Consider the following 13389-nt stretch of genomic DNA (forward strand, 5'->3'; position numbering starts at 1 on the left):
CATATCAATATTACTAATTAGTTTAAGTAGACTAGGTGCAATTTAAATAAAATACACAAAAAAAAAAAAATTATTTATATCTATAAACTTATATTATTATATTATATATCTCTATATTTTAAATTTTACTTAAGAAATCTTATATGTAAGCCTTTTCTGATATATTTTATGAATTTCATTAAATTAATATATGTCCTAAATAGTTATAATGCTAAAGCGTCCAAGTTTTGTTAAGCATATCTTTATTTTCATTTCACTCGACAGTTGATTCATAAAAGTACATATCTTTTGGTTGTTGTTTGCTAAAAATAAATTTTGGAACTAAAGAAATAATTATGGCTTAACAATTATATTATAGAAAAAATTGATAACTCTTGTGAGTATTTTTGTAAGAAAAATGTCGCCAGTAAAAAAATAGGAATGTTATATTAAATTGTTGACGTTTTCTTTTGTGTTTGTCAAAAATAATACAAAATAATGTCAAAGGGCTTTCTTAAAATTGTCATATAACTAAAAAAGGTGCATGTATGTTCAGTGTATTCATTAGCATTCAACACATTTGTTCGAAATGTCTGTCTATGAAATGGGAATGTGGTTTTGTATGTCGAAAGCGAATATTTGTTTCTCAATTGCTTATTTTTGCTTTAATAAGACATTTACGGTCTGCGTAGACGATTGTACAAAATCGAAAATGTAAAATGAAACCATATATTAGAATAAAAATGAATTCTTTGCAGTTAAAGTTTATAATATAATTATAAAATATAATGTATTTTTAAGTAAATATTGATTAAGTAAATACTACACTGTCTTGGTGTGTTTTGAAAAAAATAAATAAATAATGAGATTTAAAAAAAAAAAATATTACCAACATAATTCCCAATTTAAAAAATTTTTTTAAAATTATTTATGGTAGTTATTAAGCCAGGTTTTATTTATAGCTAACAATATATTCAAACAGAACCAATTTTCCCAACCATTTGTTTGACTTAAGGAATTCGGAATTTATAACATTACTAAACAGAACTAATTATTTATAAAAAATGTTTTTAATATACATATACTGTCCTTAGCTATGGTTTATTCACACAACACAAGTTAATAAAATATTCGTATATAAAAATATTGGGTGTTTCGCAATAATATTTTATTATGATATATTTTAGTTTATGAAAATCATTTACAATAGCGCAAATTGTTGAAGCTTAAATTGTGAAATTTAAACTTATGAATATAATTTCTTATCAAATTCAATTTTCGGCATATCAAATTTTTTTATTAACTATTGCTAGGAAAAAAATTTGACATTTTATATGTATATATTATAATCAATTCAAAACGGTTGACATGAACACTTCTTAAAAAAAATTACAGTATTTCCATTTATTGCAATAATTCAATGCCAACTTAAACGTACCTATGATATGAAATTTATAAATTTAATAAATACTATTTTATAAATATTATACTATCAAAAATATTTAATTGTACAATAAAATATTAAAAGTCGATATTAAATTTGTAGTGAATTAAAATATTCCTACCGTAAACACCATATACATTGTTTTTCAAAATCTGGCAACCTCAAGCTCATCAGCTGTTTAAGTATGAGCGCATTTTTTCGTTTATAAATGTGTACACCGGTCTTTTCCCGCGCAGACAGACAATATTGACTGATCATACATTTTATTAATATATATAAATTATATATAGAATATTTAAGTTTTTGATCTCGGTGTGTGCGGTCGATAAAAAGTAAAATAAATTAGCACGAAGAAATTTTAAAGACGTAAGACATAGCTAGTAATTCTAACCTAACATTCAGTGAGACTACAATTTCTGATCTCCAGCAAACAAAAAAAATATTATAATCATGCCGACAAAACGGAAAGTTCCTACAAATGATGTAGTGATTACGGCTACAGTAAAAAAAGTACGACCAAATTTTGAATTGTCTATGCCTAATCGTCCAAGCATTGGTGGATACGCCCTAGTATGTGGTGCTGGCGAAATGGGTCAATTGGGACTTGGCGTAGATGTCTGTGAACGGAAACGACCTGCTATGTTGGAAAAAGTACCAAATGTTGTCGATATTTGTGCTGGTGGCATGCACAATTTAATATTAACTGCTGACGGTGCTGTATATTCATTCGGTTGTAATGATGAAGGCGCTCTTGGTCGTCCGACTGCAGACGAAGATGATGCTTTTGAGCCTGATCTAGTTAAACTACCCACTAAAGCACTTATGATTTCGGCAGGTGATTCCCATTCTGCGTGTTTATTGGACGATGGACGAGTTTTTGCTTGGGGAAGCTTTCGTGATTCTCACGGAAGTATGGGCTTAACAGTTGATGGAATTCAAAAATTACCCGTCGATGTAATGGGATTAACAAATTGTACTGAAATAGCTTCGGGGTCTGATCATTTAGTTGTTTTAACTAGTAGAGGTAAAGTTTACACTTTTGGATGCGCTGAACAAGGACAACTTGGACGCGTACCAAATCGTTCAGTTTCTGGTGAAGGTACGAAATCTTAAATATGTATATATAATTACACATTCTAAAGTTTTATTTTACAGGACGCCAAGGCAAAAAAATTCTATTAACACCTGGAGAAATTATTATGAAGCGTGGAAAACCTGTGGAAAAAATCTGGGCTTCCAGCTATTGCACATACTTACGCGAATCTAATACTAACAGTATTTGGGTATTTGGATTAAATAATTATGTTCAACTTATTTATAATAACGTGGAAGAAAGAGTGTTATACCCAGTCAGAACAAATTTAGAAAATGCCAAAGATATAGCTGGCGGCCAACATCATACATTAGTACTTAAAAACGATGGTAAATGTTATGCTGTTGGAAGAGGTGATTATGGACGTCTTGGAATTGGTAAAAATGTTTCAGATCAACGAGAACTTCAAGCTATTGATAAGCTTCAAAATGAAAAAATACAAAGTATTTCATGTGGCGAATGTTTTTCATTTGCAGTGACTGATGAGGGTAAATTGTATTCATGGGGAATGGGTACGAATTTATCATTAGGCACTGGCAACGAGGATGATGTTTGGGAACCAGAACTAATAATTAGTAAAAATACTGAAAATAAAAGAATTCTTAAAGCTTCTGGTGGTGGACAGCATAGCATTTTCTTGGTAACTGATAATAATAATAGCATCAAGGGAAAAACAACAGCCACAGCAACAACAGCAACTACAGAGAAGGAAAAAATTACAAATAAAATAGTAAATGGAAAAAATGATGATAAAAAAGAAGTAAATAATGTTGCAACGGAAATAGATGCTACTGCAAAGCGAGGACGTAAAAAGAAATAGATTGTAATTGATGTTAATGTAGTGATAAGGTGTTAATGAATGACCAGAGGAGAGAATCCAAATTTCACAATAAAAAAATTATTGTTTGCATATTTGTGACTGTCTCTTTTTAAAATTGTTACTTAAAATCTAATAAATAAATTTGTAGTATAAAATTCGCTAATTTCTACCGCGTAGATGGACTTCTCATACAATATACAATATTAACACATTTGGAAAGTTAACAGGGATAAATGGATGACACGGATTTATAGCATGCGGTACAACTTTAACTCGACTGGCCTATGGACTTACTACAATATTTTAGTCACAACTTTCAATATTTCAGTGAGATTTAATAGAATTTAATATATAAAATTATATTTAATTTTTTTGAAAAATAAATAAAGAATAAAAATTATCACGGTGACATTTGAATACTCTTAATTACAAACAAAAAAAAATACGAAGCCAAATGTTTGCTGAGAACGATAAAATTTCAATAATGATATGAGTTGTCCTGAGAAATGAGTGTTTGTGGGTAAAGATATGCACGCTCCTGGCTATACACAGAAGCTGCAAGAGCTGATACTTCACATATTTGTAAACTTTTGAGAATTGCCAGGACAACGCAGGTTTTTTTAAAGGTTTAACTTACATTAAAAACAACAATAAGTTAGGTGATCGATCTTTAATCAAACATAATAAAAAATATTTGATCAGTACAATATTTGAGAAATTCGAGTATATTCAATCCAAAAAATATTTAGATCGAACCGTTTTAAAGTTCGAAAATCTTTAAACAAATACTCACAGTAATCTGCTTTAAGCAGTGTTTACACTGCCTGGACTTCGGTAAGATTTTTACGTACACTATTACTTTTTCACTAACTCATACAAATTTAGAAAATAATACATATTTGCGTTGTCAAAGTTAGTTACTAGCCACGTATAGTGATGCTCGACCAGTTTTGCTGGTGTAGTCCCTTTTGGAAGTGTTAAACGGCATTTAGTCGTCGAACTCGACAAGTGGTTTCGGGACGTACATCCGACTGTTTTTGGAACTTTATCAAGAAGCTCGGTGTTCAAGCAGAGACATAGTCAAACATCACAGTGCTCGGTTCGAACATCAAACAAGTTAATCCATTAAATATTTGCAGCACCAGTATATAATGCTTTAATAATCTAGGGACTTTCTTCCGCATCACTTTGTTCGGGAAACTTATTTTTTTTTTTTAAGTAAGTGGAATGTATTAGAAGCCGCAATGTGCGACTTAAACTCACTAAAACTACCTCTTAGAAATGAATGGAGAAAATTTGCACAGTAATATGGTAACTTCATTCTAGTAATGATAGGATAGAGATGAGAGCAAGAGGTTTAATACCTAGCATGTCTAAGCTAGAAAGCATGACCATGAAGACGGTAGACTGGAAATTTGTGAAGGGGGTGGGATTATAGGCTAGCGGTAGACTCTATGATCAGATTCACAAGAACCGCGGTTGTAGAGAGGGATAATGGAGGGATGAGAGTTCCGCTTATCGAGGTAAAGAGAGAGATACAGAAGGCGTTTATGGCGCAAGGCTTGGTCGAAATCTGCGGGAAGAGTGCTGGGGCGGATATGTCAGAGGGTAGATTGTATAGTCGGGTAAGGTACCTTCGAGTGAGAGGACGTACACGTCGATGTGAGTGATTTTGAGTGAGTCATAAAGGACAGTGTTCGGGATACTCAATTACAATTGCGTTTGTAAAGCTTTACCAAGATGTGGAGGCGATGTCTTAACAATAAAAACAATGGACTTCAATTGAATGATAAGACATTATTTATTTTATTGTGTTATATGTGATAAATAATTAAATTTAATTGTTTTACTGGTAATTAATATTAACGTTCAATTTCGAAAATTTATTTTTATATGAAAAACACAATTAAACTGTAATTTAAATTTTTTCTGTAGGAGATAATACACAAATACTATTATATCAACATAAAAAATATATGGTACTCGCCACATAGAGTTCACAGTGTCCCCGATTTTGTATATAGGCAGCAATCTTAATTTTGTTCGTCTGTATTACTTGCCATACTATTTTTCAAAGCCTCTTCAATTTGAGTTTGTATTTTATCATTGAATTGTGATTGTTTCCAAAACATAAACGCAAAGGCCATGGAAAGAAATACTATTAAGGTTATCGTGAAGTATTGTAGTTTTTCTGTCTTGCGTTGTGGCTTATTCCTTTTACCATGGTGTTCACCTGAGTCCTGAGAACCCTAAGAAATAGGTTTTTATTTAATATTATACTTTATCAAATTACATGTATCATTATCAATTTAAATAATAAAAGTATGTATAATTTGAAACATTAAAAGTATAGAAATACGATACGTGTATGCTACACTCGGATAAATGTGCTCTCAACATAACCAACACACTTCAAGAGCATATATACCTCATCCTGGAGTATTTCCAGAAATGAAAAATAAAAATCAATAATGAAAAAACTAAAGCTCTGTTTATTACGCGTAAGTGGAGACAGAATCCGTCGAGAGTGAGAGTGGGAGATATGGTTATAAACTGGGTAGCGTTAAATATCTAGGCATCACGGTGGACAAAATCTCAATGCTCAGAACAGGAAGCTGTTATATAACCAAACAATTCGACCGTCATTGCTATCTGGATGTGTAGAGTTTAGCAAGGCCTCAAACATTACCATTCGCCAGCTAAAAATTGCACAAGGCCAGACTCTGAGACGACGTTTCAAGGTACATGGTACATAATGATGAATGACATCCACAGGGACCTCAAGTTTGATCCGATCAAAAAATACATAAAGGATAGAGCCGTGAAATTAGTTACGAAAACTGACAGGCTTACCAACATCGCGTTATCGAATCTCAGAATGGTTACAGGCTCCTCGCGTAGTTATGCAGATTTGAGGTCAATTATTGCTTAGTCTGAAGAAGTGATAAACAATAATCCAGTCAAGGCATAGAGAGCGATTATAAAGAAATTTCGCAGTTAATGGAAAGTAAAAGTGCTCAAGTGTACTGACTCAACTAGCCTCAACATAATATACAGTGGCTCACAGCTTATTTGATGCAAGCAAAAATTTTTTGAAAAATGTTGTTTATTTCAAAATATTTTGCAAAATTAAAAAAACAAAGTATGCAGAGTTATTGTTTATAGTGTGTTTATTCATTTTTAAAAAAAAAAACCCCAAAAATCTTCTTCCATTCCTTAGTAATGCATCAAAAACCAAAAGCAAATGAAAAATTCATGTCACAGCTTAAATGATGCAGTTGAGAATACCGTTATTTTTGTCGCCAGATTACACAGAAATTAAAATATTTTTATTCTACGATCATTTGTAATCTAGTTTTTGAGCGAAAATATTATAAAAATTAAAGTGAGTGCATTTTGTTAACCATGGGACGGCGCACATCAATTGAAAAGCGTGAGTTAGTGTTGGAGTACTTTAAAAAGGGAATTCCCCAGCGTAAAATTGGTGAAATGGTCAATATAAGCTCTTCAACAGTTCAACACATAATTGAACGCTTCGTACATGAAAATCGCATAGAAAATAAGGGACGAAAGGCTCCCAATAAAATTTTTACAGAAAAAGAATCGAGGTATTTGGTAAACCAAACTCGAAAAAATCCAACAATTAGCGCTCCAAAATTGACAGACATGGCCAAAATAGATTTTGGAAAAATTTGTTATCCTGAAAACGTCCGCAGAATATTGAGAGAATCAAATTTCAATGGAAGAATAGCTGTAAAGAAACCTTTCGTAAGTGCAAAAAATAGAATTAAAAGGTTGCAGTTTGCACGAGAGCATTTAAATAAGAGTCCAGCATTTTGGCGAAATGTACTTTTTGCAGACGAAGTCAAAATAAACTTATTTGGATCAGATGGAAGATCTTATGTATTGCGCGAAGTCAATTCTGAGCTCAAACCACAAAATTTACGTGCTACCGTAAAACACGGAGGTGGTAATGTTATGGTTTGGGCATGTATGTCATCAAATGGAGTAGGAAATTTGGTCTTCATCGAAGAATCTATGAATAAAAATATTTACTTAAAGCTTCTTCAAGAAAATTTGATTCAAAGTGCAACGAAATTGCAGATTGCAGATGATTTTCGCTTTTACCAAGACAACGACCCTAAGCACAAGTCAGCATTAGTACAAACGTGGTTGATATGGCAATGTCCACACATTGTCCAAACTCCTGCACAATCACCAGACGTGAACGTTATTGAAAATTTGTGGTCCGTTTTGAAGACAAATATCAGAAAACATGACATCCGCAACAATTTTGACTTAAGAAACGCTTTACAGCAAGAGTGAAGTAAAATTAGTCCAGATTATACCAAAAAACTGGTTGATTCCATGCCAAAAAGGCTTCATGCTGTTATTACTAATAAGGGATATCCAACAAAGTACTAAGTACTTAGAATTAGTCCGGAAGTTTGTAAAAATATTAATTTTTTTGATGTTGGATCATTTAAGCTGTGACATGAATTTTTCATTTGCTGTTGGTTTTTGATGCATTACTAAGGAATGGAAGAAGATTTTTGGGATTTTTTTTTTTAAAATGAATAAACACACTATAAACAATAACTCTGCATACTTTGTTTTTTTAATTTTGCAAAATATTTTGAAATAAACAACATTTTTCAAAAAATTTTTGCTTGCATCAAATAAGCTGTGAGCCACTGTATGTATATTAGGGTGTCCCAAAAAAATCAAATTCTTTTTTTTTCAACGCATACCCTGTAATTATGTTTGAATAGTGTCAAAACAATTGTAAATAAATTTTCATGTCATTTGAAATAAAGGAACCCGTGCCGACTTGTCGAAACATGTCAGAACTTGCATCCTTTAGCGCATCACAGCAAAGTTATTGCAGTGCTCGTTATTATTTGTTTGTTTTAGTAGTAAGCGCATTATATGTCAATAGGATTACGCAGTTTTAAAAAGGAAATATTTTTAATTGGGGATGTAAAACATCAAATCACTGGTTCAAAACTTCCCTCTAATGGACAAGTATTGGCAGTTCTGTTCTACAACATTCGTGAAGTGAATTTAAGTATTACTGAAAGCGCAAATCTTACTATTCGTGAGTGCATTATTTATTGGGAAAAGGCACGTATACCAACTAAAGCTATACCTAACTGTGTTAAGAAGTTAATTACATTATACCAAGTTTGGAGAGGTTTGCAGAAAAATGCGAACAAAACACAATACGTGTACGAGCAGCGTCGACAAGAGTTTATTACAAACTTAGACAATTTGTTTGACATTGCACATGCTGACGCGCTTAAATTAATAAAGATAAATGAAGATAAAATCTTCTTGCAGCGCCAGAGAGAGCCAGGTCGACCTGGTTACTTAGCTGGAGCGGACAAAAAATTAGCCGAAAAAGAGGAAAAAGCGCATCTTAGAAACATTGAGGAACAAAAGCGTCGTGCTAATTATTGTTTATCCTTAACTGCTTCGACGATATCTTATCACGAAACTTTATTTTCTGATTCTGAAATAATGGATCTACAAGAAAATTTACCCATCCAAACTGGGAGTGCGCAGTCCGCTACTAAAAAAACTTCTATAAGGAAAAATTTTATCACTCCAAAGTTAGTGGCAGCTTTAGATAGGTGTCAGTTAAGTATGAGAAATTCTGTATTTATTATTGAAGCTACTCTTGAGGCACTTGGACACAATACTGACGAATTTCCTATAAGCAAGTCCTCCATTCAAAGAATTCGCACAGAAAAACGAAAACAGCGTGCAGAAATTATTAAAGTCGATTTCCAAAACGAAGTACCAGACATTGTAACTGTCCATTGGGATGGCAAACTGTTGCCGGCTTTAGATGTGCGCAAATGTAGAGAAGAACGTCTCCCGATTGTTATTTCGTATCGTGATAAAGAACAACTTATTGCGGTGCCAAAATTAGACAACTGTACAGGAAGTGAACAGGCACAGGCAGTTTGGAATGCGGTTACTGACTGGAATCTCGAAGATAAAGTGCAAATCCTTTGTTGTGATACTACTGGTTCAAATACTGGTCGTATTAATGGTGCTTGTGTGCTTCTCGAATAAAAATTTAATCGAGATATGCTTATTTTTGCTTGCCGTCATCACATCTACGAATTGATATTGAAAGGCGTTTTTGAAGCTAAAATTAGTCAAGTTACTAACAATCCTAACATTCCATTATTCAAAAGGTTACAAGAAAACTGGACAAATATCGATCCTAAGAAAGTACAGTATCCTACAAAAAGGTTATCTTACTTGAATGCTTCAGAAATTGACAAACTGCTGGAATTTTATCGAACTGAATTGACTAAGAAAATTGTTAGAAACGACTATAGAGAATTAATAGAGCTTTCAATAATATTCCTTGGTGGAGATACAGAAAAGAAATTTAAGATTCGACCTCCAGGTGCCATGCAGCAAGCGCGCTGGATGGCGAGGGCAATTTATTTATTAAAAATTTCATTACTTAGCTCTCAATTTATAATGCCTAACAAGGATAAAGCGGCTCTGTTAGACGTCTGCCTTTTCATCGTGACATCCTACGTCAAACCTTGGCTGCAATGCATTTCAGCGGTAAAAGCACCTTACCAGGATTTGTGTTTCCTGAAGACCATGAAGGCTTATGAAACAATTGACAAAATTATCTCAAAAACAGTTTTACAAAAGTTCTGTCAGCATTTATGGTATTTAATTGATGAAGTGGCTGTCTTGTCCCTATTTGACGATGATGTTGACCATGAAAGAAAGGCAAAAATAGTTAAAAACTTAGCCAAAGAAAACCCATCAGCCCACAGTAAACGATATATCCCTTCAAAAGATAAACTTTGTGGTTCACTTTATGAGAAAAACATCGATGACTTTGTTTCATTGAAAAGCAAGGCTTTGTTTAATCGACTCAAAATTGATGACAGTTTTCTCAACGAATGCCCTACTTCATGGTCTAGTAATGCTTCATTTCAACATGCTAAAAACAAGGTGCTAACACTGAGAGCAGTTAATGATACAGCAGAAAGAGCGGTTAAGTTAATGCAAGACTTTCATGGCAAAATCACTGTTGAAGACGAACAAAAGGAATTTTTACTACGCTGCGTACAAGAACACTGATATGTTTATCCTGACTTTAACAAACTCTAAAACGAAAATTAAATAATTAACATCATTTTAATAATAAATACTTAATAAATATAAGAGACAGGTAAAATAGTGATTTATTTACTGAATAAACATGAAGGTCTAAACTGTCTTCTATAGTTTCAATACAAACTTTCTGTTAAAAGTTTGGGATCAAGTCGGCACGGGTTATCGTTATCCGATACCAATAATATTTATTATTTTAGTTACTAGTATCAAATAGAAAAAAAATAAGAGGTATGCGTATTTCAAATCGAAAAAAAAAATTTCGCCCTTATACTCTGGGACACCCTAATGTATATATTGAAGAGATATCAAAATATTTCTTTCGAATTGAAAATATTAATAAAAAGTCATTAATATTTTATTAATATTTTAAATACTGGAATGTATTATGTTGAATAGAATAAAATTATATCTAAGTTCTGGAACAACGCTTTAAAAAAAATTATTAAAATAAAAAATCGAACTTTGTACTTCAATAAAACCTCTTTATGAAAAATACCTATAAACGTAATTGTAGCGATTATTTAAAAAAACATACTTATTTCTAACAGTACATGGTATTTTCTAAAGTTAAGTGAATCTTTTAAAAATAGGTGTGTACTCACTGATATATTGTCAAAATTTCAATATATTTAAATGAGCGAAGTTATTGTTTCTAAGAAGGTAGTCCTTCGGGATACCGGTAAATTATTAGGATTGCTACTTTGTTAAAAAGTCAGTAACAGGTGTTGGTCGATAAGTGTAATTTGTCGTTTACCAACTCTACTCTACTAATACTACTACTCCACTTTTAATCGTACATATGTCAAAAAATTTTGGGAGTACAACAGTAAAGGATCTGTCATATCAATATAGTTGCCAATGGCTTAAAGTAATGGCTGTACTATAAATACCTGTCTTTAAAAATTTATATTTACCTTGAACCTTTTCGTTTATACCAGTGAGAATAATATTGAAAAATATGACGTTTATTTTCTTTCCGATATAAAATCCTAAAGCGTTATCTTGATATTTTTTTATATACAATTATTGTGATAATTGTTAAAAGAGAAGGTTTAAAAGATATTTCTGTTATGTCTAATACATTGTAAACTCTCTTAAACAAGCACTTTTTAACATTCAATGTAGGTTCTTAGAAGAGGTCTAGTCGTGTCAAATCATGTCAACAAAAGTATGTATGTTAAAATATTTTTATACTTACTTCTGTATCATTACCATCATTTATTGCATTACCCATGCAAGGAGATTCCATGGATTTTTGCTTATTCAACATACATTCTGTGGGTTCCGCCGCGCACGCAGGAGCGCTGCGTAAACGATGTTCTTTTATATTCGGGTTATCGACTGTAAGATTTTTGTATAATGCTGCAGTGTCTCCTTTGGCCTCACACGGTGTGATTTGTAATGAAATAACACGAAATTTATCCTTTGAAAAATCCTGTTGCAGTGTACATGTAGCTTTTATTAATATACTAGAATCCAACGATTCTCCTGGCTGCAAAACACCACAGCGTGGTCGAACACGAAATTTATCTGGTGATGTTGTTTGGATCTGCGATTATAAATATTATATATAGTTTATATAAACATGTACCGTTCACTTTCATTTATTATACCTTATATACAACTGCAGAGTTAGTTTCATTAGCTACGTTAAGAACAGTGTCATTCTTATCGGAGAAGGTAAGTACATCTTTTGGTGATATACGTAACATTTTATGGGGAGAAAAATTTCATTAAAAAGAATTATTTAAACTTTTAAATTTTGTTGATTAGGATTAAATTTGCGGATTGAATTTAGATATAAACCAAAAAATATTGAATATTGAAGCTTAAAATCATGATATCATTTTTGAAATTTGATATTGACATTTAATTGCAATCTATCTGTGTTGTCCATTGCCTTTGAATTTAAAATGAATATAACAAGAATTCTAAACAGTACCTACTAAAGTAATTTAATTAGATGTTGGGTTTGTTTAATATATAAGACTGTTTCCGAAAAATTTATATTGAAAAGACTTCACGCAGTAGGCCAAGAAATCAGCACACACAAACGAAACACGTTTATAATGTAGATATGAAAATCATAGAGCTTACAGATGTTACTGATGTTAAGCATATGTTTACTCCTAAGGAGGACGACGCTAGTTCCAGGAAGCGGCATATAGTGATTAATTTAGCAAATATATGTCATCAATTTTTGAATTTCTACAGTGATATCAACTTCCTTAGTTGAGGTTAGGTAATAGCAGCGATCCCAAAAGGGGTTCATTTAGGTCTATAGGCCCATTGTGCTAACGTAGTATTTAAAACCTAAAGGTTAAAATCATTTAGAACCTTTGGCAGTAGTAAACAATGAGGATATTCTTAGCAGACTAATAACTGGAGTTATTAGTCTGGTTAGCAGCAGAACTGGCAGATCTAAGAATTGAATTGAAAAAAGAAATGCTGATTCTTAATGTCGAATTTCTTGGTTTACTGAATGCAGCCGCATATCTAGCAGAAATAGAAAGTGACAAACATGTTTTGCATAGCGGCTTTTACTAAATCAGTGCAGCTAACTTACGTAGGATTGCTGTATAGTGAAGAATATCTTCTTACCGATAACACTAGTGGAAAGAAGGATGATAAGTGTCAATGGTAGAAGCTACACAGATGTATTCTTATGTTATTGTTCTAGATAAACCTTTACCATTCTAAATTTATATCCATAAGATTTTTGGGCAGCTTTCATGTAGTTCTCATCCAAGAGCTACATGAGGATGAAGGGTGTAAAATTGATTATAGAGGCAAGTCTCACGGTTGTATATTAAAAAAAATTACTTTATGGAATACTACACTTATGACAAAGTTGCTTCACCGCACGAGTTTTTTATGTTCGTAAGAAGAGTAAGA

The 13389-nt window shown here is 32.3% G+C and overlaps 2 protein-coding genes across 2 annotated transcripts; one reads left to right on the forward strand and one right to left on the reverse strand.

The window, feature by feature from the left end:
• Positions 1-1499: 1499 nt before the first annotated feature.
• On the forward strand, positions 1500-3716 carry LOC119672015 (regulator of chromosome condensation-like). Its single transcript, XM_038082965.1, has 2 exons — positions 1500-2522; positions 2579-3716. Exons 1-2 carry the CDS (start codon positions 1874-1876, stop codon positions 3334-3336), a joined length of 1407 nt encoding a protein of 468 aa, XP_037938893.1. The 5' UTR covers positions 1500-1873; the 3' UTR covers positions 3337-3716.
• Positions 3717-5248: 1532 nt separating this feature from the next.
• Positions 5249-12309, reverse strand: LOC119672016 (motile sperm domain-containing protein 2-like). Its single transcript, XM_038082966.1, has 3 exons — positions 12108-12309; positions 11693-12043; positions 5249-5585 (listed from the first exon to the last, which is right to left on the reverse strand). Exons 1-3 carry the CDS (start codon positions 12204-12206, stop codon positions 5370-5372), a joined length of 666 nt encoding a protein of 221 aa, XP_037938894.1. The 5' UTR covers positions 12207-12309; the 3' UTR covers positions 5249-5369.
• Between the last annotated feature and the right edge of the window lie 1080 nt (positions 12310-13389).

Source organism: Teleopsis dalmanni, chromosome 1, assembly GCF_002237135.1.
Source record: "Teleopsis dalmanni isolate 2A chromosome 1, ASM223713v2, whole genome shotgun sequence".
Lineage (NCBI taxonomy): Eukaryota > Metazoa > Arthropoda > Insecta > Diptera > Diopsidae > Teleopsis > Teleopsis dalmanni.